Genomic DNA, 22,312 nt, shown 5'->3' with positions numbered 1-22,312 from the left:
CGTAGGCACACACACACATAGACACACACACACACACACACACACACACATACAAAGCAAGAGAGAGGTAGAGTTTAAGTGAGGGAGAGAGAGGGTGAGAGTTGGGCAGGGTCGTGTATGTTGCCAATGACCTCAGAAAAGCTGTGTATTAATAGCCGCATGGACAGCAGCCATCCCAAAGCTATTTCTGGCTATGGCATCACACTGTGTATGCCTCTGTGTGTCTGCGTGTGTGTGAGCTGACTGTAAAAGACTGTAAAAGTATGCGGCTTAACAATATGTCTGCATGCAGGGATCGTAAAAGTGTGCTGCAAGATGTCACATCATAATAAAACTACTTTGTCAGCAATTCATCTTAAAAATAAGTAATTTCGCACATTTCTTTCCTTTTGCATCTTACCATAATTGTCTATAACCATACTAACAGCACAGTGAGGCTGTGATGCTCATTACAAAAGCCAAAAACCAAATATTTAGATGGGTGAACAATGGATAGATACTTTTGCACACAGGCCACACTGTTAACAATACAGCTCATAACCTATTTATCCCCTTATATGAAACAGCCACCATGGCAGGGTTGTTTTAGGCCACTGTACTGAGGCCACACTATGTGGACATCTCAGAATCAGATTGTCAGGCCCAGTGTCACATCTTTAGACTTGGCTCAACTTTCATTAGTGTTGCTTTACTGTTTCAGGCTCAGCTGTGCTTTTCCAGTTAGACTCAGCTGTATTCCTATAGCTAGATATACAGTCAGCGTGTTAGAGTTTTATCATGTTATGTTGTATAAAAGTTTCTGATTTGTAAATATTGTTCATATCAACATCAAAGCACACAGAAGAGAATCTGATCTGATATATTAAAAATGTTATGGATGTGCTAAATATTATGTAAGTATCTTGAAAGTGAACTAGCATGGATGCTATCAGCCAAAATCCATTATCCCTAAAAACTTATGTAATGTTAAATCAGTAAATACACAATATTTTTGCCCTCATAAAACCAACTCATACAATGCCAGCTCAACATTATTGCACTGCGCTTTTAGCATGTAAACAGCAGTTGAAATCTACACTGAGTCTTATTTTAGGTCTCAATGGAAAGTATTGGCACATTGTCGCTCATAACTGAATAATGGCTCCAGCATTACTGTACTTCTGCAATGGCATTGTCCTATCTAAGGCCACCCATCTGTTTGTATTGGAGCTTTATGCATATAGTTCATGTAGAGAAGAGAGACAGGAAAGACTGGCCCGTGGCTCACAGCTAAACTTTCAATGCTAAATTATGCAGCGGTATGAACAGGAAAGATATTATCAGCCTCAGAAATGAAGCAGCACTTTGACATGTCTGATCTCTGTCAGATGGCAAGACTGCTTTTTCAAAATAGAAAATATTAAGATACTGTTGACTACATCAGTTATGTCTTTTTAAAATCATGTATCTCAGGCCTTCATTATAAAAGTACACAGTGTACAGAAGTTGCCAAATATATATATCTCAGACTTATCTCTGATCAGCTGAGGTCCTCTGTGGGCTAACCATCACAAGATTTATTTAAAGACCTGAACATATTCAGACATGACATTGACACACACACATCTGTAAACACATGCCTCTCACAGTCACTCATGCACACACATGCGCACACACACACACACACACACACACACACACACAAATATTGAGTAACATACAAACACACTTAAACACAGAGTAAGAGAGGCATTAACACACCCTTACTCTCCCTCCCTCTTCCTCTCTGTCCTTTTCTTCCTCACTGTCACACACACACACACACACACACACACACACACACACACACACACACACACACACACACACACACAAACACACACACACTCAGGGGACTGGAACTCCATAATTACCAAGCAGTGGAGCCCACTAACCACTAGCTGGCCCAGAGTGGTCATGTGATGGTGTGATCACTGGGGCCCTGTATAGAGAAACATTTTCCCTCAGTGCAGATCCTGGGTCAGTTTTCCTGTTTCATCACTGGTAGTTGAGGTTATGAAGGGGTTATTAAACTTATCCATAGTTTGCACAGAGAAATGTGATCCCAGAGCTGTGCAGCAATACAATATGTGACACGTCCCTTCATGCCTTGTCGAGAAGCACATGTTTATTTTTGTTTTATTGCCTTATTATTATTTTCCTTCTTTTTTTTTTTTTTTATCCACACAGATTTTCAGATCTACCGAACTTTCCTAGACATGAAACTGCTGTGCTGCCTTGATTTTGGACACTTTCACGTTTTGATGGTGAACCTATACTCTTGATTTTTGTGTGTGTTTCTACTGTATTTCCTTCACGTTTTGCTGTTTTTGTCCTGATGGAGAATATGATGTACTGCATATTCCCAAAAAGGAGTGCTGACAATCCATGTCTGCCCCTACGTGGACAATTTGCAAAGGCCATGCAGCAAATGATCACAGCTTTCTTCCATAGGATGCAAAACAGAGGATCTTACCATCAATTGGGAGGCTTAGTGACTCAAAAAAGGACAAGAAAGCACCAGAGACAGGAGAGCGTTTGAAATCACTTTTATTGGTACCTCTGAGTTGACACAGAATAGGTCAAGGATATAATTTCAGTGCTTCATAACAGAGAAAGATGTGAAAGCCAGGGAAAGTAGCATTGTCAAGGCAAAGCTTTGGTGTTGCTGTGCATTGTTATAGTAGTACTCAGCTACCTTCTTGTTGGGGTTTGACCCATTGAACCAGAGCTGCATGCAGCGGCCTGAGGATTTGGTGTAGGTGGTATAAATGTAGGAATTGGACCAGATTTCTTCACACATGGACTTGGGTGTGGGGTAAACCTCGGTCCAAGGTCTGCACTTGCTGCCTGCAGGGCATTTGTTAATACCTGTAGGGGAGCAGAGGATTAGAATGAGTCCAAATCACAGTCATAACTGTTTCTCAAGTACAATTGGATTTTAAATGCAGTAATTACCTAGCTAGTAGTAAAGATAGTATAATGGAGGATCTGTGTGTGTTGATGAGTGGGCCTGTGCATTTTGTGTGGATGTTGTCATGTGTGTTTGTTTTTTGTGTGAGACAAGTGTGCAAAGGTGTGAATTTGCTTTTTGTGGTGTATGTAACCACTGGTCTGTACGTGTGCAGGCATATGTGCATGCATGTTTTTGTTCTTACCCGAGTCCCAGTCCCATCCAAAGTGCCAGTCACTCTTGCAGGTGATTTCATCCTTGCAGTCCTCCCACCAATCATGGCAGTCCTCTTGACACAAAGGCACATCCACGATACGTTCCTTACGCCAGCTCTGATTCACCTATACACACACACACACACACACACACACACACACACACACACACACACACACACAAAGTGACTAGTTTGTATGATCAATGATTTCAGAACACAAGTGATATATTTCTCGAATGAAACTCCTTGACCTTGAAGATACAACACAACTGTAAGTCTTCAGTTGATCTGTCAGGAGAGTTATAAAGGTCTCTACAATGAAACACATGACATTGTCTCTCTTTATGAAATGTAATTTGAGCCTGTTATCTTTTTATTACTTTGATGACATAGATTAATGGCAACAAACTGTGCTGATGTGTGAATTTTACTGTCCTGGTCAGCTCTCTTAGCTGTCCTTTCAAGTTCTTATGCTGCCATCTAGTGTTGTAAATATACACATACGAGAGAGCGAGAGCACAAATGCACAATACACACTTCTTTTATCCAGGGTCCCAAGTGTGGTGAGCACTCATAGAAGCAAGTGTCCTGGATGAAATGTTTCTCGCATTTTTTGCTCATGGCACCACAGTGATTCAAGTTGAAGTTGTACAGGGTGGAGTTATTAGTATGGGCTTCCTCAGTGGTGTTGGCTGTGCAGCATGCATTGTCACGCCATGGAGCACACTGGGAAAGAGGAAGAGGAGAGAGGAGTCACTTTATGCTGCTGAACGAACACATTTTTGTTTCAGCCCTGGGTCGGGATCAGCAGCTTTAGAAACACTGCCTGGGGTACATTTGTGTTCATCACCTGACTGTAAAGTTGTCCCTCGGGGCCAGGCTCTACTTTGTGGTGTTTGGCATCCATACACATGTTGAGTGGGTCCAGAGACAGAGCGCCACTGGAGACGGCTAACAGCAAGGCCAGGACAACCCACATGGCTCTGCAGCAAGGATGCATTAAAATATATCAATGGAAAGTACTTTAAATCAACCAACATACGGTACCAATCAAAAGGTGACGTCCTTGCTATGGGGATGCCCTGTAGACACACACACCGTACTTTGTCCACCTCAGTCACTTTCATACCAGCTAGACAGCAGGTATTAATTACTAAATAAGGTTTGGTAATAATCACTGATTGGAGACTTTTGAGATCTGTTTACAGTATTTAGGCTGGTTGTTTGTGCATTGTGGCCAGAGCACATATAGTAATAGAGAATTACACATATTTCGATATCTATTTAATCATTGTGCTTGTGTTTCTCACCTCTTCTCTAAACTGCACTTAACCAGCCTAGGATTGGTACCCAAGAGCTCCCAAACCAAGCCCAATATTTGGACTCCTTTTACGGTCAAGGTTCTGGGGGAATGCAGCAAGTGTGGTATTGTTGGAGGGGAGATGTGATGTGGTTTGGAGGGAAATGCAAATTTTAAGTGATTTTTACCTGCATTTCCCTCTTTTTTTTTTTAACACTTGAAGAATGGTTTCTTCATTGAACAGTGCACTTCTAATATTTATCCCTTGAGGAAAAGGTAAATCACTGCTTGTAGATTATTTATTCGCTATTTTTTATTTTCTAGGAGTACCATGCTGGCGCAAGCAGGCCACAGATGCTGTCCACGGCCAAGGGCCCTGACTTAAAGGGGCATACCTTGGGGCAGAATTGTTTCAGAGTCTGCTTTTGCATTTTCCACTGTCAAAAATGTCATGCTTTGGGGTGTTTTGCTAGAATTAATGGTAATCTTATCCAGAATTCATAAAGGCCTGTGTTTCCATGGAGGTTACAACAGGTTGGCCAGTCCATCACTCTCAACGAAAGTTACAATCAACAACACAACACAGTACGATCTGGCAGAAATAAACAACTCAAACTGATGACAGACACAAGAGACACAGAAATGTGTCACATTTGTGATTCCGATTCAAAGGAAAACTGTGTCCACTCAAACATTGCACACATTTGTTTTCATTTTCAGGTACTTCAGGAACCATATGTAGTATAAAACTGTGACAGACAAAACCTCGTCCAGCAAGTGTCAACTCAACCTTTCACTGGTGTTTGTTTCACGCCCTGATGCATTACTCTGTAACCTCTATGTAAATTTAAAAGATAGCAACAGCTTTAGTTGAATGACAAAGAGAAGATTGATTGAAAATTGCAAAGAAGACACAGTTTCAATTAAACTATATCTACACCTGTGCCCCTGAACCTGTAACCTAAAAAGAAAGCCACAATGGAAAGAAGCTAAAAAAAACAGTGTGAATGTGAATGAAACCGCTGTTGCACAGTTTCTTCTTTCTTTAAAAAGAAATCAAATATTTCACTTGAAACAAAACACATGATTTAGGAAAAATAACAACTACTATGTGGCAACTCATTGAAAGACCAACGAGATTTCTACAAGACATGATGAACGGAGGTACTTTACCTTGTAACGTTCCTTGTTAGACGTTTCTGAAGAAGTGATCCTACAAATCAGTATCTCCACTCACCTCTTACACACGTGTTTCTGTGAGTGTGTGTGTGTGCATGAGTGTGTGAGTGTGACTTGAATAAGGTTGCTCCTAATGCAAGTAAACCGTGACAGCTTGCTGTAGTCTTAATTAATATGTCTCCAAAGTCCAAAGTCTGCCTCTGTGTGTGTGTGTGTGTGTGTGTGTGTGTGTGTGTGTGGGTGTGTGTGTGTGTGTGTTTGAGATAAAGAGAAGGAACGAGAAAGAGGCAGCGTGTATGATTATCTGTTTTATTACGTCTTACTGTGAGGAAGGTTTGTTTTATCTCAAGGTCTACTCTGCTCTTTCTCACACACTCACTCACTCACTCACTCACACACACACACCATGGATATCTTTTGTGAAATGGCAGCATGACCTGTCAAGGCAATAAGAGGAGTCAAAAGGTGGTAGTTAAGACACCCGATGGTTTCTGCTGCAGTGGTATTGGTGGTCCAACTCAACTTCAACTTTGAACATTACAAGCATGTTGAAGTTGGTGGCTAATTATGAGTGTGAATATGGACGTGTATTACTCATTTTACAAAAATCTGCTTACACACTCACATTGTGGGGACTTGCCTTCTTTACGATGACAAAACGCAAGCCCCCATAAAATAAATCATTACAATTTATGGTGAAGACTTTAGTTAAGATTAAGATTTGGCATAAAGGCACGCAGGCCTTAGAGTTATAGTTAGGGTTAGGTGTGTGTGTGTGTGTGTATTTATGTAGGTGTGTGTCTCAGAGGGTATAAATGATTTAGAGTGCAAATGTCTTCAGACAAACACTTATTCCTTTTCTTTTGCTTTCTTCTTGTTTGATAAAGAGATTCAGATCAATATACTGTTTGATTTCACTGATGAGTAATAAAAACATAGGTTTTGAATTTACAGAGATTTGTCTACCAGCATCTTTTGTTGTTGGCCCTCCGTTCAGTTTGGGAACATTCTGTAAAAAAGGTGCCTTTTCGGTTTTAGACTGCACATATATGAAGAGTACATTGGTCCCTCTTTTCACTGAAATTATTACTTTACTGGAAAAAAAAACAAAAACAAAAACAGGATATTTTTCTCACAGATTATGCCAGAGCACTGAAGTTTAAGATGGTAGCCACATATTTACGGGAAAAGAATATTCAAAAGAAGAAACACTGAGAAACACTGAACAGGGTTGACACGGGTCATACATTGTAGTTTGACCTCCACAGTTACACAATGTTGTTCTCTGGATTTATGGCAATTAATGGCATTCTACTCACATCTGTTCAAGACAATTCAAAAATGGATAATTCTACAAAATAATGATAAAACTATGTAAATAAAGTAGAGATACATCAGGGACGCATGCAAAACAAACACAGTACTGTTTCTCCAAAGCATGGTTCAAGGTCAGATGCTACCCTGAATACAACAATTATTTATCAATACAAAGAGAGAATACCTTAACAAAGCTTCTTAAGGCTAACCTACAAAGACAGCCAACACAGTAAAAACAGTGTTTCATGTCAACCCTGTTGCTCACATGCTCTGAAAAGGTGACATTGTTGTCTATTTCAAGCCAATTTGCAGGGTAACAGATCAAGGTAACAGGACCACATGTGAGTTCATTTAAAAGGTTATTCTTTGTGAATATTGATCATAATGTGAAAAGAAAGGCAGTTGTTTAGATTTAGGTAACAGTGTTGATGTACTATGCTAGTTCCCCTCAGCCGAGCTGTATAAAACATCAAAAATAGCACAAACTTACTCGTCTTTGAGCTGCCAACTCTCTCGTGGAGATATGATGTAACTTTTCCAAACTTCCTGTCCTTGGGAAACCCCATTGTTTTGCAGGGTAACAGGGTTGATGTGACAATGACAATGATCATTTCTTTTTAAATAATTTTCCGATTAAAATTATTTATGACCAAAACGCAGTTGAGCAATAAGACCACAATATTTGAATGCCTACATTTTAGAAATTAAAGGCCTGCTCAAGTAAAAGATCAAAGTGATTGAAGTGATTTACATAGTATTTATTTAACTAAATTTGGTTTTACATTAAGGGGAAACTACGCAATAATCAGATATTTCAAAATTACGTGATTGTAAAGTAATTTTATTGTTTATTGTTGCACTGACTTCATTCTCTATACTCTCATTTAATGCATTTTCATTGCAAGCAATACAGTACACATTATCTTCCCTTTTAAGTACAAGAGTGAGGTTCACAGATGAAATCTTACAATATTGAAATGTTATAATCTTAAAATACGACAAAATGTTATAATGGTCACTTTGAATGGTTGTCATCCCGTGTCCCTTGCTGTTGATTGAGATATCCATCAGTATGCGACTAAATTCGTCAGAAAGTGTATATTACTATATAAACAGATCACTAACATCGCTATCAATATACTACCCGGATTATTAATAATTAATATTAGTAATATTAGTAATTTTTATTTTTGTTTTAGCTTCACTTTCCTGGTTGTTCTGCTGTCGCCCAAGCGGAACCTTTGCGAAGAGTCACAAGACGACTCCGGAAATATTTAGAGGTGAACACCAGCAGCTTCCGGATAAGTTTATTTTGAAAATTTCGAAAGCTGGAGCGATAAATTGGAAGGTACTTACTCGAACTGTATAATGTCGCTATAGGTGACGTCTAAAAGTTCATGCTATAATCCTTTTTATATTTTTTACCCTGGCGGTTCGCTGTGGTGACATTACGTTTTCGAGTTTGTTTGTCAGAGAACAGGAGGACTTAAAATCGTGTTTTACCGATGTTCCGTTAACCTGCTGTGCCCCTCCACCAGCCCAGTGTTTGTGTGGCTCTGACACACACCGTATCACTCTATTTCTTTCGCGAAAACGCAGGTTTTAATGCTTTTTTTGTGTGTGTAAATCCTGCACGCAGCCTCAGACCAGGCTACATACAGGCTTGCTGTCTGACACTGTGCTTGTTTTTTCAGACATGTCCACCCTGTTCCCCTCACTCTTCCCTCGGATAACGGAGTCCCTGTGGTTCAACTTGGACCGTCCCTGCGTGGACGAGACGGAGCTGCACCAGCAGGAGCAGCAGCACCAAACCTGGGTAAACAACTCTGCAGAAACGCGGTCACCTTCTCACTCTTCATGCTCATAGATTTCATATGTGCTCACTCTGTCTCTACTGTCTCAGCTGCAGAGCATCGCCGAGAAAGACAACAACCTGATGCCCATTGGGAAACCTATTTTTGAGGTAATGCAACCAACACGTGCATTTTAAGCCGAGTTTCTTCATGCCGCAATGTGACACACACACGGGTTAGATAGTTCCCTTCATTTAATGCCATCTGCCTTCATTCTGATGCAGGCAGGATATGAAGAGGAGGAAGAGGAGGATGACGAGGACGAGGAGGACAGCGAGGAAGACTCTGAAGACGAAGAGGACATGCAGGACATGGATGAGATGAATGACTACAATGAGTCACCGGATGATGGCGAGATCCATGAGGTGCTTTAATGGATGATTTGTAGATTTGCACTACACTAAGTGATTGAGACAAACTCAAGCATAGCATTTGCTGCAGTGTCATTAACCTGACCGAGCATATGGCTTAATGTTGGTAAGAGAAGGAAGGAATTCATTTTCCAACAACATTTTCAAAAACCATGAGTTAAAATTACATTTTTCAGCTGAAGGCATGATTGCAAGGTGTCCTAAATACCCTGAAAATTCTTTCTTTTCTTTTCCTCCAAACAGACAAGTCCAAGCCTTTAATCTCATTCTGTTTCTTTCTGTCAGGTGGACATGGAGGGACCAGATCAAGACCAAGACCAATGGATGATTTAAGACAAAAGAGAATGCTTGTCTCCATCAAACTGCCTGGCACTGGATTTCTACTCCCCATTGACTGTTGCCCCTTCAGTCTGGGACACAGATATATTTTCTGGAAAAGACTATAGTTGAATCTAAGCTTGTACCTTGATGTCCTTCAGAGGGTGGTTGGATAAAACCAGCAAGCTTTGAGTGTTGCTACCTGGCGCACGTTCACATTGTTTAAATACTGGTTTGGATGTTTGTTTGAGTTCCTGTGCACATGTCCTGTTGTCCTTCTAGTGACAATGTGTGAACCTGTCAAACTCACACACAGATGCACAGACACACTCCCACTGCACTCCTACTGTTTTATGACACACAGCCACACAGTGGCAGCAGTAGGCATCAGTCCAGTGATGGGTCATTTAAACTTTGACTGACTGTCCTATGATCAGTCACGTGCCTCTTTGCCAGACAGCTGACTGAGCACAAACAAAACTTCAGTCAGCTAAAAAATTTGTTACTTATGAAGTGGAATCACGATGTAGTGCAGTTCTGCGTCATAGCGGTGTTGTGCATGCTGTTAATCTTTTGTTACAGATATCTGAATTATTTCACAGAAGCTCGTGAAAATGTTTTATGTTAACCCAGTTCATCACGTCTCATTGAAATGAATTTTGAACTGCACTCTTTAGCTGTGTCAAAGACAAAAGCAGCCATTGAATCATGTAATTGAAATATGAACGCACACTGTCCATCCATCTTTATCTGAAAGGATTGTTTGGCAAGGGTTTGATTAGTTCTACTGAGATGAACTGAAGTCTTCACTGTTTGTATTAAATGAAATAATTTTGATGAAACCACGTTTGTTTTTTGACATTTGAATTTCTTATGAATAAAAAATTGTAACATGGTTGTGAGATGCCCACATTTCAGTTCCACAACAGTTGATGTTACATACAACAGTTTTCATTGTTAAACCTGTGCACAGAGGATATTTATTCTAAACTCAACAAAAATAGCATGCTTAATGAATTTACTCTTAGATTTATTTTTAATTTGGCAGTTCTGATTAAAGAAATAAGGATTTTAATTTTCTTCTGATATCGCTGCTTTTACTAGCTCGCAGACAGAAGAGAATAACAGGGGTGGTGACATGTAACAAAGACCCCAGCAGGAACAAAAAGGTGGATGTTGTTTCTCTATCGAAACTAGTGCTGAGCACATGTTGGTAGATGACAACACTTTTCCTGATAATTCTCTCTTTTTTTTTTTTTTTTTTACAGGAGAGGGCGCTGGCAGGTAGATATGATGCATTCTGAAAACCTTGATACTGAGGTGCTACAGTTTTCAGGTGAATGTAACCTTTTACATTCACAGTAACCTTTTCATCACAATTTTCTATAAAAATTAGTTTGAACATGGGTTATACCATCATCAATCCATCCCTTGCCACAAGTGTTTGATATCCCAGTCTGCGCCATCTACTTGATTCCCTGGTACACCAGCTCAGCCATCCCATCCCTGATGCCTTTGCTGTACTCCAGTGTGGCCCGGTGGATCTTCCACTCATACAGGCCGCTCTTACGGATGTATCTGAGGAACTTTGGAGCCCCAGGGAACAGCACATTGTCGGCCACGATCATAGACCCTTTCCCCAGTAGACCAACGCCCTCCAGCATCTGTGACACACAGAGGCCATATCATGGATCAACTGCATGAACGTCACCAAAGTATTAGTAGATTTTTTTGTTTGTTTGTTTAACACACATATAAATGTACTCTGTCATGATTCATTAGAGTTACCTGCAGATCAGGGGCATAGCATTTCTTCCAGTGGTCCATGAAGACAAAATCCAGCCTTTCCAAACCGTAGTCAGACTGCAGCCGAGGGATCACCTCATCAGATGGATTCACGATGAGCTCCACCTGGAGAACGTGCAGCATGGATGCCTCAAAGTTATAATACTCAATATATTTTATAGAAATGTCCCATATTTATGTAAAAACAAATGATGCTGAGGTGGGTCATTTGGGGCTGTTGCCAGAAGGCCGATAGTACATGGAGTGCATTTGGATGTACATTGAAACGCTGTAAATAAGTTGCATGTTTCTGCTCTCTCACCGTATCATCATCAAACCCTGCCAGGCGGATGATTTTCTCAGCGATGGCTGCATTCCTCTGGTACATCTCGATGCTGTAGAGCCTGGCACCCAGGGGCAGAGCCCGGGCGATCCGCACCGTGCTGTACCCACAGTGGGCACCCAGCTCCAGCACTGTCAGAGGGCTCTGCTCCATCAGCAGCCGGTCCAGGATCTTCCCTACACTCAAAAGAACCAAACATGTAAAAATCATGCTCATAAACAGATCAATTGTTGTTTGAAGTGAATTCCCTCCTCACCTTTTTTAGGCCCAATGTTGCTGATGAACTCCACCTTGCTGCACCAGACATCGAAGGCCTCCAGGATGCTCTCAGGGTCTCCAGGAGTGGCATGAGTGAGAACATACTGGTAGGCACGCTCCTCCCTACTCAGACCAGTAACACAGTCCTTCCATGTCCTGACCAGGACGGCCCGATAGAACAGCACAAAGTAGTAGCGGTACCTGATAATCAGTGTCAGCAAGAGGGGAAGGAAGGCCAGAGCGATGGCAGGAGACACCATTTCTAGCCTGTAGACAGAACGAGTCAAATTCATTGTTCTCACATGCAGTAATTCATGAATATAACTTTATGTGGTATTGAGGCTCTGCAGCTAAATGTGCTCTCTTAATGGTCCATGTGTTCAATGGTCAAAGCCATGAATTCATTACAGCAACACCACAGAAAGATCACTCACAATTGACAAAGGGTCTCTAATTAATGAGACCAAAACGGGGGCGACAATTTTAATAATCTCAATCTTTACCTGACAACAAAATTTCACACACATTGAGACAAACCCTTCTGATTAATAACGATGAGATCTACACAGGAGCAATCGTTCATGCTTTAGTCCTGTGGTAGATGTGAGAGAAAGTGCTGTGCCTCTCTAGATGTTTCTCCGGTAACTATAGACCCCACAGGCTTTCTGCACCACACACACACGCACACACACAGCAGATGTTTGAGCAAAATATCTGCAGCAAAATAAAGTCTGTCTTACTGTCCCATGAAACGGACAGACTCACCTGTGTCTGAAGAGGTTTTGGCGAAAGCAGCAGCGTTGATGATGGCGAAGGTGGTTGTGGCAGCTGAGACGAGTGCAGAGAGACGGAGAGGTGTGTGTATGTGTGTGTCAGAGAAGGTAAGAGACACGGGGGTATGAATAATTAATGTGTCACATGCATGACAGTATATTTACTGTAATTATTTACCATTAACAAACACTGATAGTAACATAAATAGCTCTACAGCATCAGTTTTTGTCATTTTTGATCAGGCACACAGGCTCTTGTCCAGATGTTTAGAATAAGACAGATACTGTGAACAGGAGCAGAGACAACGAGAAAGAGAGAGGCAGTGTGAAACGGACATGTGATATATCAAGCTAACATCAACAGGTGTGTGTCTGTGTGGAATCAAATTTCTTTCTTTACTGAGTCATGATGGAAAGAAAGATGGAGAAAAACACACACACAAAAAGCTCATTTATGTAATATTCACTGAAGTAACTCAACCCAATTTAAAAAACAACATGTTTATCAAAGCTTATTTAATTATAATAAAAAAAAACATTTAAAAACCTACAGAAGAACCATGCTCGGTACAAATAAATGTCGCAAAATGCAAAAATAAGACCCAACCCAAATGTAAATGATTGTTCACATCGCAGTTTCTTTCTTTTTCAGTGCTTCTCTGCCGATGTGACCTGAGATTATAGCATCCAAACATGTGTTTGTTGTTGTTCTTCTATTATATTTATAGCATAGGCTGAATATATATGAAAGTATTATGAAGCTGTGTTAAAATAGGAATGAAAACATTTTATCATTACAGGGAATAACAACAGTTATGCTGCTTCAACCCAAATATGTGACAAGATCAGCCCTGCAACTATGACTAAAACTACTCAACATCTTGATTTTGATTAAAGGGTTACATTTTGTCTCTTCTATATACACAAATGTACACAAAAGTAGAAAAAACACTCATAAATATTGCCCCATTTGGAGTTATATCAACCTTTGCATGCCACATGTAATCATGACTTTTATAGTGAACCTCACCGTCACTGTGTGTGTGTGAGATTTCCAGAACTATGGGCGAATTGGTACAAAAACACTCCTGAACTAACAGTATGGTACATAAAATAATATGGACTTGGTAAGGAAGACTTGATTAGTTATTGAGTGTGTGGGATTTAGCACCCTTTTCAGAGTTAATCAGGGACAATTCATCAAGAAGTGGCCAGAATGCCGATTTACACATGAACTCATCTTTAAGCACTGGTTCATTTAGACAGTATCTAACAATCTGTGCTCAAGTGATCTATTCAGTGTTATGTGGGACCTATTTGTTAGCTGAACATCTATTCCTTAGGCATTTTAGCTCTGTTTCATTTGAAGTTACAGACTGCATCTGGCCACGAAGCAGCGTCCATGAGGCAGGACTGCAAAGGTTGATAACTGCCTGTCTACAGCTCTGGACAGGACTGTTTAAGGAGGACCCTGATGAACTTCTTCAGCTCTTTGTCCCCTCTGGTCCACCTCACCAGCCGCGTCAGCACCAGTCTTCCCTCTTCAGCCTGAGCCAGGGCCAGGTACCATTCACTCCGGGCCCCATTCGCCTCCTTTCCTCTGTCCTTTTCTTGTCTCTTGTCCACCTGTTCCTCCTGTAACCCTGTGTCTTCATTTGTCTCTGCAGAGTCTAAGCCAGGGCAAGTACAGGTGCCTCCTTCATGCAGCCACAAAGCGCTGTGGGCCATTGCGCCTCCAACCCCTTCTGCCCTCTCTGCACCTCCCCCTGCCCACCTCAGGATGCGGCTGCGGGCCGTAGGCACCAGCTGACGGTCCCCTCCCACTGCTGACACACTGCCCAGACGCATTTTAAATGCTGCAACAGAGACAGAAACAATACTCTTTCACGGGTGCCATTTCAGACACGTTGTAAAACAACCTCTCTATCTGTATGATTAGATTACCTGTTCAGTAGCCTGTTTTATATTAATGCTGATGTTAATGCTGTTATGCTCTTTTCTCAAAAGTAAAAAACAGGATGTATTTTGTAACCTACATTATCTAGATCAATTTGTCCTCACCATATGAACTGTGGCAGAAGTTTTCCTGGATGTCAGTCTCTCCTTCAGCAGCCAGACTGCAGGCATCACAGATAACACTCCCTGGGGGATCGACAAGAGAGGGGATTACTCATTAGCAGAACTAAGTGCTGATGCTGAAATGTTTGTGACAAGCCAGTATTTATAGTGGCATGCTGATACCGGTTGCCTCTAATTTGGTCATTACACAGAAAAATGCATGCAGGGATGATAACAGTGGTGTAGTGAAGAGTCTAACTGAGGTAGTAGGCATATTGTGACTTTAGGGCATACTGCCGAAGGTAGTGCAAGTTATACATAGGCTACAATAATAGCTATATAGGTATAATATACAACAGGCCCAAAAATAAAAATTTATATGAAAAACGTTTTCATGAGTGTCACAGTGTTAAAAGACAAACTACTTGGTGATGGAAATGTTGATTGAAAAGGAGAGTGTGTAGCTCCCAGTTCGCAGTGAGTCTAGCATGAATTTTCACCTTTCAACGCCTCCTCGCGCCTGACCTCCTCCGCCGTCCGCCCCTCGTGCTCTCCGGTTGCCGGGATACAGAGTTCGGTCCCGCGTGGGAAGCGGGTGCAGTTGAACATCTCCGGCCAGGGGAACCCGAACGCGCTCATCACGGGCACGCAGCCGTCCCGCACGGCCTCACACAGGCTCCTGCAGGGGCTGACCGGCCCGCTGAGCTCCGGTAGACACACCGGAGCGAACAGCGAGCACAGGAACTTCTTGGTGTCCCGGTGGCACAGCTTGGAGATGAGGGGCAGCCAGGCCGCCGACTGCTGCTGAGCCTCCCTCAGTGTATCGTGGCCGAGCAAGTTGGGGACCCGCATGTGCCTGTAGCCGATCCCGTGGCACAGAGACAGGGTGCTCGGGATGGGCTTACACACCGAGCGGACCGAGGAACGGAACCTGAGCGACGGTGGGCCGAGCTGCGCAGGAACCGCGGTGTCAGACGCATGACAAAATTCCAAGAACAAAATGAAGCTGAGCACAGAAACAAACATTTCTGCTTTTGTTCCCAGCAAGAACGAAGTGAACGAACGAAGTCTACGAAGCTTCTGCCTGGACTTGACCAGCCTGTAGGTGTAAACAAAGAGGTGTGGAGGAAACGGGGGGTTAATGAGAGGGCAGGCGCCTCCCAGTCATCATCCCACCCCATCAGACTGCTGTCTGCCTCCGCAGTTCACAGTGCCAGCGGGGGCGTAAACTGCTAACTTTGTGATGCAGTGAAGTGACTACAAATCATCATTTTCTATGTACTGTGTTAAGCCAGGCTTTAAAGCATATTCAGTGCATACAGTTCACGGTTTCAAAAGTAATTATCACTCCACATAATTTCAAGTAGTGACTTCTACATAAACTTGGTCTTATTTGAGGATTATGCATTTCTGTCCCCTGAATAGTTCATTTCATTTTAGTATGAAAAAGTTCTTAAGCAAAAGTATGGTTGTACTTGTAGTCCAGTTGCTTATAAAGTTTGCTTGCGTTTGCAAGAAACTGGGAAGCTTTGAAGTAACTACACAATAAAAGTATATTAGCATGTGCAAGTATTTCTTGTAAAAGCAGTGTGAATAGGATGTTGTGTGATTCAGTGTATGAAGAGCATTGAAAAACATTAACTGTCTGTCTTGTGAAATCAGAGATTAGAGCTGAAGTGTGTGTGTGTGTGGTTCTCTGTCATCATACTCAGCCACAGGGTGTCAGAGACCCTTTCATCCTTCTCCAGGGAGAAACGTGCCTCGTCCTGTTTCCTTCTGCTGTCTGTTTGATTTTGCTCAGTACTTGAATGAAGACAGTTTGAACTTGATTAACTATTTGCAGTGTTTGTGCCTCACTAAATTTTTGAAAACACTACCTGTGTAGGTGGAATAGCTGTGTTCTTGAGTACAGTGCAGTACATTATCATTGCATGTCTCACAAACAACTGGAGCTGGCTCAAGTAAAGGATTTAATGTTTATCTCAAGATCATAAAAATAGTATGGAGGTTAAACAACAACAACAGCAGGCTACACAGTATGACCAATATCAAAACACTGAAGTTAATGCATCAATAATCTAACTGTCATCAAGCATGACTGAATTGACCTTATGGTGCCCTGGGTCAAAAATATGTTCCTGAGCCCCTATTGCCCACCCACCTATCACACTTTGTAAATTCTGAATGTACCTTGATATGTCCCAGTTCCCACACAAGTCCAGTGACAGCAGATTACACATGGCAGCATTGTATGTCTGGAACTATGGGCCAACCAATACTTCTTGATGAAGTCATATTTTGGTTTGTTTGTGGTAGTTTTATTAAATACAATTCAACTAAATTTGCCCTGCACAATCATAATGCAAATCTCTCAAATTTTCAAAATCATTAACATGCAGTTTGGCATTTTCCTCATGGGGCATTATTGTTATTTTAAAATTTTAATTTTAACAGGGCATGTTTGTGTTCTTGTCCCACTGATGCCCATATTTTGTCTTTTTTCTTTTTAAACGCACCTCGCGTTTGAAAATCTCCCGTCACGTGACGAAGGCCACAGCTGCTTCTCAAACCCATGCTCAAATACCGGAAGTGGTCGTTGTGTTGTTGCACCAGAGCCTCTGTCATGTGATAGCTCGTCCGAGGAGCTGCTGTTGACAGTAGCTTCCTACCTTTAGATGAAGCTAAAGTAAAACCACGCAGGAGAGAAGTTTTATGTTTGTTGGAGAAGATAAACACGGCTTGTTTCTGACGGAGAACAGGGAAGCTGGGGTTGTGTAGCTTCGCCCCTTGGACGCTGTCATGGGTTGCTGTTACAGCAGCGAGAACGAGACCACAGAGCAGGTAGTTAGCTGCTAGCAGGCTAAAACTGTCCCGATAAATACAATGTTTTTTTTGTTAAAAGCGATGTCAATGATATCAATTTATGCATCGATTATATTTTATACGTAACATACAGTTGAGTAATGTGCGACGACGCTATGAAGTGGTCGCTTTTTCAGTAGTTAAAGTGAAAGTGACACCTGAAAAGCAGCTTTAGCTTGCTAGCTAAAGCCTTCGGTAAAGGCCTGGCTGTAGGAGGGTTGTGAAGTTAGCACATAGATGAAAAACGATCATTGATAAGAAGAGCTGTACAGATTTTATAGCAAAAAAACGCATGTCGAAGAAAAGTGTGCAAATTGCAACTGTTTATAGCTGCTTTTAATATTAGCGAGGCAGAATAGTTTTTGGTTAAGTACAGCCATTTCATGAAACAGTTGTTTTAAAGCAGGCACTAAATTACTAAATCACTAGTAAATTACTAAATGCTCAACTCTGACAGTAAACATGCCAATGAACGACAGAGGTAATTGACATTCTCCTCCATGATCTTGGTCTGTTTTATGTCATATGACCCTCAAGATCCCGAAGTATTTTTAGTTTACGGAAACAAGTCAGTTCTTCCTTCACGCTGAAGCTTCCCTCATATGCACTTAATCTGCTCTCGACAGCACCATAAGAAGTACACTGGAAATACACATCTAACCTGTCTGTGTGTGTTGTACCCAAAAAAATATGCATTCCTTTGAAAATGTTGCTGTCAGATAAACCCAATCAAATATGTCCACTTAGTTAAAATCAGTGTGACCTTGAGCAATTTTAGTGATTCAGTTGCATGTCTGGTTTTAATGGCAACAGGTAAAGTAGTGTAGTATCAGAAATTAATTTTGGTTTTATCAGTTATTCAGCGGCTAAATTTGGCGATGGCGGGTAGTTGCATCAAATGTTTTTGCACCCCTTAAGGTTTTACTGTGTGCAGACGAACTGATCTTCGAGCAGGGTGAGGAGTGCAACCATATGAAACCGTACGCGTTGTGTTGTTGAAAAATGCATCACTGCGGTTGTTGAGCTGGTACCTCAGGGTTTTCTCACCTCATCTAATTGTTATAATGTAACATACTGCATTAACTGTTTGTATCTAGTGGAGAGATCACTTTTAATGGGTCACACAGTACTCCATTTTTCAACTTCTCATCTTAAATATTATGTTTTATTATGCCGAATTAAGATGCCATTAGTGTTTTGCTACACAGCCGCACCATAATGTGATAAACTGCCATGAGCTGAAAACTTTATCATTTATTTATGTTCTTATCGACCTGTTGTAGGACCCTGATGAACGTAAGCCGCTGATCCCCCACCCGAACCCTGTCAGCAAACCCCCAAATGGGACCGACTGGATCACTACCAGCGTCCCCTCAGCGAGGACAGATGAACAGGCCCTCCTCACATCCATCCTCACCAAGACCGCACAGTAAGACACTCCTTCATGCAGCCATAGAGGAGTCAGATTCGGCACGTTTCTTGCTAATCAAGCAGAAGTTCATGTGGTCCTTTTAATAACCGTACCATTATTTCCTCTCTGTCAGGAACATCATTGATGTCTCAGCAGCTGACTCCGTCATGATGGAGCAGCATGAATACATGGACAAAGCTCGGCAATACAGGTACGTGGGTGAGCAGTTGCGTAATGTTTGTAATGCAAAGTTGTTGCTCTTCTGCAGTTTTCTGTTTTGTTTTCTCCGCATGGGTAAGAGAAGGGTGTTGGTCTCTGTTTGGGCAAGAGGAGACTTTGAAAATGAGATGAATCAGTCTGTATCGCACTTACCTGAAGATGGTTATCATTAACCAGCTGAGTCATACATGTAGGCAGCCTATAAATTACACAGATAGCACGGGTATTTTAGTTGTGTGAACCCTATAATAACATTCTTACTTGATAAGATGTTGCGCTTAATTTTATGTTGTACATACTTGTGTTCACTGTATGATACTTTACATTATTGTTTTTTCTTAGCGCTTATGGGAAAGAGATGTTGGGATGACTTAAATACTGTTAAGTGTTTACCTGTACAACCACACCTGTGGTTGATGCTGGCTTAAATGTACATGGCTATAATACATGAGACAAGGTGATGTGTTTAGGACAAACGGTGTTTTAAACTTGAACTGTAAACTTCAGCCTAGGTAATGACAGGGCGACAGCCCCAGTAAGCTTGTGGGTTTTTGTTTCAGCACAAAGCTGGCTGTGTTGAGCAACAGTCTGCCCCAGAAGAAAGCCCTTGCTCTCCCCTCCCTCACCAGCCAGCCCCACCAAGTGCTTGCGAGTGACCTGGTGCCATACTCAGATGTTCAGCAGGTAATCATACACTGGCACACATGGAAGATACGTTGCAGTTTGCTCATTGGCAACATCAGAGAGATACTCTTTTCCAAGCTGTATGCAACAGGTGTAGCTGTGTGGTATTTCAGTATGAAGGGGTGTGTGACTAAATTTGTGGCTTAAAATAGATGTTAAAGATATCTAGCGCTTTTCTGTTGATACTATTTTTGTCTTTGGACCAGCCTTGATTTATTGTCTTCCTCTTTCATTTGCAGGTGTCCAAGATAGCAGCTTATGCTTACAGTGCAATCTCTCAAATCAAAGTGGATGCTAAAGAAGAACTGGTGGTCCAGTTTGCCATTCCCTGATTCTGCACCTCTGGCCCGCATATTGCTCCTCCCACCCCGCTCTCTCTGTGTCACTTCTGCATCCTCACCCTCCAGCCCAGCCTTTATTAAAGCATCTTGGTCCTTGTGCTTCTTAGCTATACCTCTAACTGCTACAAAGACAGAGATGATGTAGGATTGCACCCTATGGCTGTCGTTTAGTGTACTTAATTATGGGTCAGTGACTAACTGTCATCATGGGCAATGGAAGATGGTTTACTGTAGATGGGCCAATGGGATGTGATCTCATATTTATGTACAATAACAAGGCCTCCTCTGTATTTGTGGATCACAGGCTTTGTCAGAACCAGCTCGTCAAAAATCGTCATTCATCCTTCTTGGTTATCTCTCTTATCTTAGCAGTGGTTTTCAGGGCTGTCTCAGTATCTTTTTTTTTTTTTTTTTAATTTTCCCCAGCCTGTGTTCACAGGCAAGCGAGGCCAGCTCCACATGGCAAACTGTTCTCCAAAGGCAAAGAAGAATGTACAGTGTCTTCACTTGAGACAGAGCTGTAGGATTTTTGACACAAACCATTGGCTGTTGGTGTATATACTTGATACAATTTCCACTGGAACAGGAGAAATGAGCAATCTCTGGCAGGGAAGAATTGAAATGATCACAGTACCATAGGTGCAAGTGCAGTGGTTGAGTATTTTAGCCATTTACCTGGATAACAACTTGCAACATGGCTTAAAAGTTTGCACTTCACATCTTTAACTCTGTCCAGTCGTGCGAGGATGACACTGCCCATTCCTCAGTCTGTCCTTGCACAGCAAAAACAAAAATGAACATCGGAGCTGAAAACAGGGGAATATATCTTCTCTCAAGGTTAAGATGTCGTTATAATTTATATGGTTGTAATACTATAGCCCTGTTGTATGCTGACTAGGTTCAAGCATCAAACATCCCACAGTAATCTAGTGACGCCCCGCACCAAGAACCATGTCTTACTACAACCCAACATGCATCAGTGAACCAACCTGATTTGAGTGAGTTTCATTAACGTTTCACTGTAATGTTTAAAAATACAGTGAGAACAGGTCTGGTTGGTTATTCGTTGCCCAGAGTGCAATCTGTTCCTCCAGTTGAGGCCAAATCATGAGTGATCAGTCCACGGCTGGTGTCCTCTGGTGGGTGAGGATGCGAACACAAGCAGGTGAGGGGAGAGTGATGGGTGGGCCTGTCACAGGGGACATGAGAAGATGGAGCTTTCTTGGGGCGCAGGCTCTTGAGTTTACAGACAGTAATGTGTCCTCTGCAGTTTTCTAGCACTAACAAAATGAGCTGGCAAATCCCAGAAATTCACACAGGTAAAAGCAGTGGAGACGTACAGAGATGAAGGGGGTGGGTGTGTGGAGGGCGCAGGGACAGATGTCCTGTATTCATGCCGCCTTTGTACAGAATTTTCTGATTGAGTATAAAAACAGATGATGGATTGTATGAAGTTCCTCTTTTGGTGGAGAGTTCATTGGTCAGGATTGGTTAAGACGTGGTGATAATAAAAGTTTTTATGAAATGCAAGAACTTTCACGGCTTGCGTTTGTTAGCTTTTAAACAAAGCTTTTCGCTGCAGATTGTAATATGACTGAGTTGTTCATATTAATCAGAAACTAACCATTGTAGCAGTGTGGAGGAGCGTTAACAATCGATGTAACACCACAGATAAAATGATCCGAGACCTTTTTCTGATTATTTATTTGTGTTTTTAAATGTATATTTGCTCTTCAGAGGAGAGCACGGTGAGCTGCTCTTGAGTCTGTAAAGGGATGATCTGTAAGGCTGTGATTATTTCAACCACGCAATTGATTTGAGCTTTCTGCAATGGGTTCTTGGCATTTTTCTCTGTTTTGTTTGTTACTCAAATGTGTTCTACTACCTGATGTTTGTAATATCTTAGGCTAGTACCAAAAAGTTTTAAGATTTTTTTTGTTTGTTTGTTTGTTTTGGTTTAATTAATTCATTAAAAGTTTTCAACATAAGCACTTGTGTCTTATTAAATCTGAACATTCACATGCTCGTGTCTGGGAAGTAGTTGTTAAAGTG

General features: G+C 41.7%; 5 protein-coding genes across 5 annotated transcripts; 2 read left to right on the top strand and 3 right to left on the bottom strand.

The window, feature by feature from the left end:
• Positions 1-2,614: 2,614 nt before the first annotated feature.
• On the bottom strand, positions 2,615-7,493 carry folr (folate receptor). The gene is made up of 5 exons (XM_076735942.1): positions 7,475-7,493; positions 4,039-4,171; positions 3,726-3,914; positions 3,177-3,312; positions 2,615-2,889 (listed from the first exon to the last, which is right to left on the bottom strand). Exons 2-5 carry the CDS (start codon positions 4,165-4,167, stop codon positions 2,615-2,617), a joined length of 729 nt encoding a protein of 242 aa, XP_076592057.1. The 5' UTR covers positions 4,168-4,171; positions 7,475-7,493.
• Positions 7,494-8,251: 758 nt separating this feature from the next.
• anapc15 (anaphase promoting complex subunit 15) lies at positions 8,252-10,371 on the top strand. The gene is made up of 5 exons (XM_076734327.1): positions 8,252-8,332; positions 8,679-8,800; positions 8,888-8,947; positions 9,062-9,202; positions 9,494-10,371. The coding sequence occupies exons 2-5, from the start codon at positions 8,681-8,683 to the stop codon at positions 9,539-9,541; spliced, it is 369 nt and encodes a 122-aa protein (XP_076590442.1). The 5' UTR covers positions 8,252-8,332; positions 8,679-8,680; the 3' UTR covers positions 9,542-10,371.
• A 621-nt stretch (positions 10,372-10,992) lies between these two features.
• Positions 10,993-12,187, bottom strand: tomt (transmembrane O-methyltransferase). The gene is made up of 4 exons (XM_076736070.1): positions 11,911-12,187; positions 11,634-11,830; positions 11,315-11,437; positions 10,993-11,190 (listed from the first exon to the last, which is right to left on the bottom strand). Exons 1-4 carry the CDS (start codon positions 12,170-12,172, stop codon positions 10,993-10,995), a joined length of 780 nt encoding a protein of 259 aa, XP_076592185.1. The 5' UTR covers positions 12,173-12,187.
• A 1,110-nt stretch (positions 12,188-13,297) lies between these two features.
• Positions 13,298-15,840, bottom strand: sfrp2l (secreted frizzled-related protein 2 like). Its single transcript, XM_076735658.1, has 3 exons — positions 15,244-15,840; positions 14,747-14,827; positions 13,298-14,541 (listed from the first exon to the last, which is right to left on the bottom strand). The coding sequence occupies exons 1-3, from the start codon at positions 15,767-15,769 to the stop codon at positions 14,123-14,125; spliced, it is 1,026 nt and encodes a 341-aa protein (XP_076591773.1). The 5' UTR covers positions 15,770-15,840; the 3' UTR covers positions 13,298-14,122.
• A 1,515-nt stretch (positions 15,841-17,355) lies between these two features.
• Positions 17,356-22,248, top strand: lamtor1 (late endosomal/lysosomal adaptor, MAPK and MTOR activator 1). The gene is made up of 5 exons (XM_076735728.1): positions 17,356-17,584; positions 18,889-19,034; positions 19,150-19,227; positions 19,796-19,919; positions 20,159-22,248. Exons 1-5 carry the CDS (start codon positions 17,543-17,545, stop codon positions 20,249-20,251), a joined length of 483 nt encoding a protein of 160 aa, XP_076591843.1. The 5' UTR covers positions 17,356-17,542; the 3' UTR covers positions 20,252-22,248.
• The last annotated feature ends 64 nt before the right edge of the window (positions 22,249-22,312 follow it).

The sequence above is a fragment of the Chaetodon auriga genome, chromosome 7 (genome assembly GCF_051107435.1).
Source record: "Chaetodon auriga isolate fChaAug3 chromosome 7, fChaAug3.hap1, whole genome shotgun sequence".
Lineage (NCBI taxonomy): Eukaryota > Metazoa > Chordata > Actinopteri > Chaetodontiformes > Chaetodontidae > Chaetodon > Chaetodon auriga.
Note: the sequence above shows the minus strand (reverse complement) of the source record. Positions and strands in the feature narration are given on the sequence as shown.

Excerpts from the sequence above, each read along its gene's own strand:
- folr (XM_076735942.1), bottom strand. The coding sequence starts at position 4,167 with ATGTGGGTTGTCCTGGCCTTGCTGTTAGCCGTCTCCAGTGGCGCTCTG. Across the intron at positions 3,915-4,038 it reads AGGGACAACTTTACAGTCAG|TGTGCTCCATGGCGTGACAA; the intron begins GTGATGAACACA and ends CCTCTTTCCCAG. Across the intron at positions 2,890-3,176 it reads TGGATGGGACTGGGACTCGG|GTATTAACAAATGCCCTGCA; the intron begins GTAAGAACAAAA and ends GCTCCCCTACAG.
- anapc15 (XM_076734327.1), top strand. The coding sequence starts at position 8,681 with ATGTCCACCCTGTTCCCCTCACTCTTCCCTCGGATAACGGAGTCCCTG. Across the intron at positions 8,948-9,061 it reads TTGGGAAACCTATTTTTGAG|GCAGGATATGAAGAGGAGGA; the intron begins GTAATGCAACCA and ends ATTCTGATGCAG. Across the intron at positions 9,203-9,493 it reads ATGATGGCGAGATCCATGAG|GTGGACATGGAGGGACCAGA; the intron begins GTGCTTTAATGG and ends TCTTTCTGTCAG.
- lamtor1 (XM_076735728.1), top strand. The coding sequence starts at position 17,543 with ATGGGTTGCTGTTACAGCAGCGAGAACGAGACCACAGAGCAG. Across the intron at positions 17,585-18,888 it reads AGAACGAGACCACAGAGCAG|GACCCTGATGAACGTAAGCC; the intron begins GTAGTTAGCTGC and ends GACCTGTTGTAG. Across the intron at positions 19,228-19,795 it reads GACAAAGCTCGGCAATACAG|CACAAAGCTGGCTGTGTTGA; the intron begins GTACGTGGGTGA and ends TTTTTGTTTCAG.
- tomt (XM_076736070.1), bottom strand. The coding sequence starts at position 12,172 with ATGGTGTCTCCTGCCATCGCTCTGGCCTTCCTTCCCCTCTTGCTGACA. Across the intron at positions 11,438-11,633 it reads CAGGGTTTGATGATGATACG|GTGGAGCTCATCGTGAATCC; the intron begins GTGAGAGAGCAG and ends CACGTTCTCCAG. Across the intron at positions 11,191-11,314 it reads GCTATGCCCCTGATCTGCAG|ATGCTGGAGGGCGTTGGTCT; the intron begins GTAACTCTAATG and ends TGTGTGTCACAG.
- sfrp2l (XM_076735658.1), bottom strand. The coding sequence starts at position 15,769 with ATGTTTGTTTCTGTGCTCAGCTTCATTTTGTTCTTGGAATTTTGTCAT. Across the intron at positions 14,828-15,243 it reads GCGCGAGGAGGCGTTGAAAG|GGAGTGTTATCTGTGATGCC; the intron begins GTGAAAATTCAT and ends TCGATCCCCCAG. Across the intron at positions 14,542-14,746 it reads CTTCTGCCACAGTTCATATG|CATTTAAAATGCGTCTGGGC; the intron begins GTGAGGACAAAT and ends TCTCTGTTGCAG.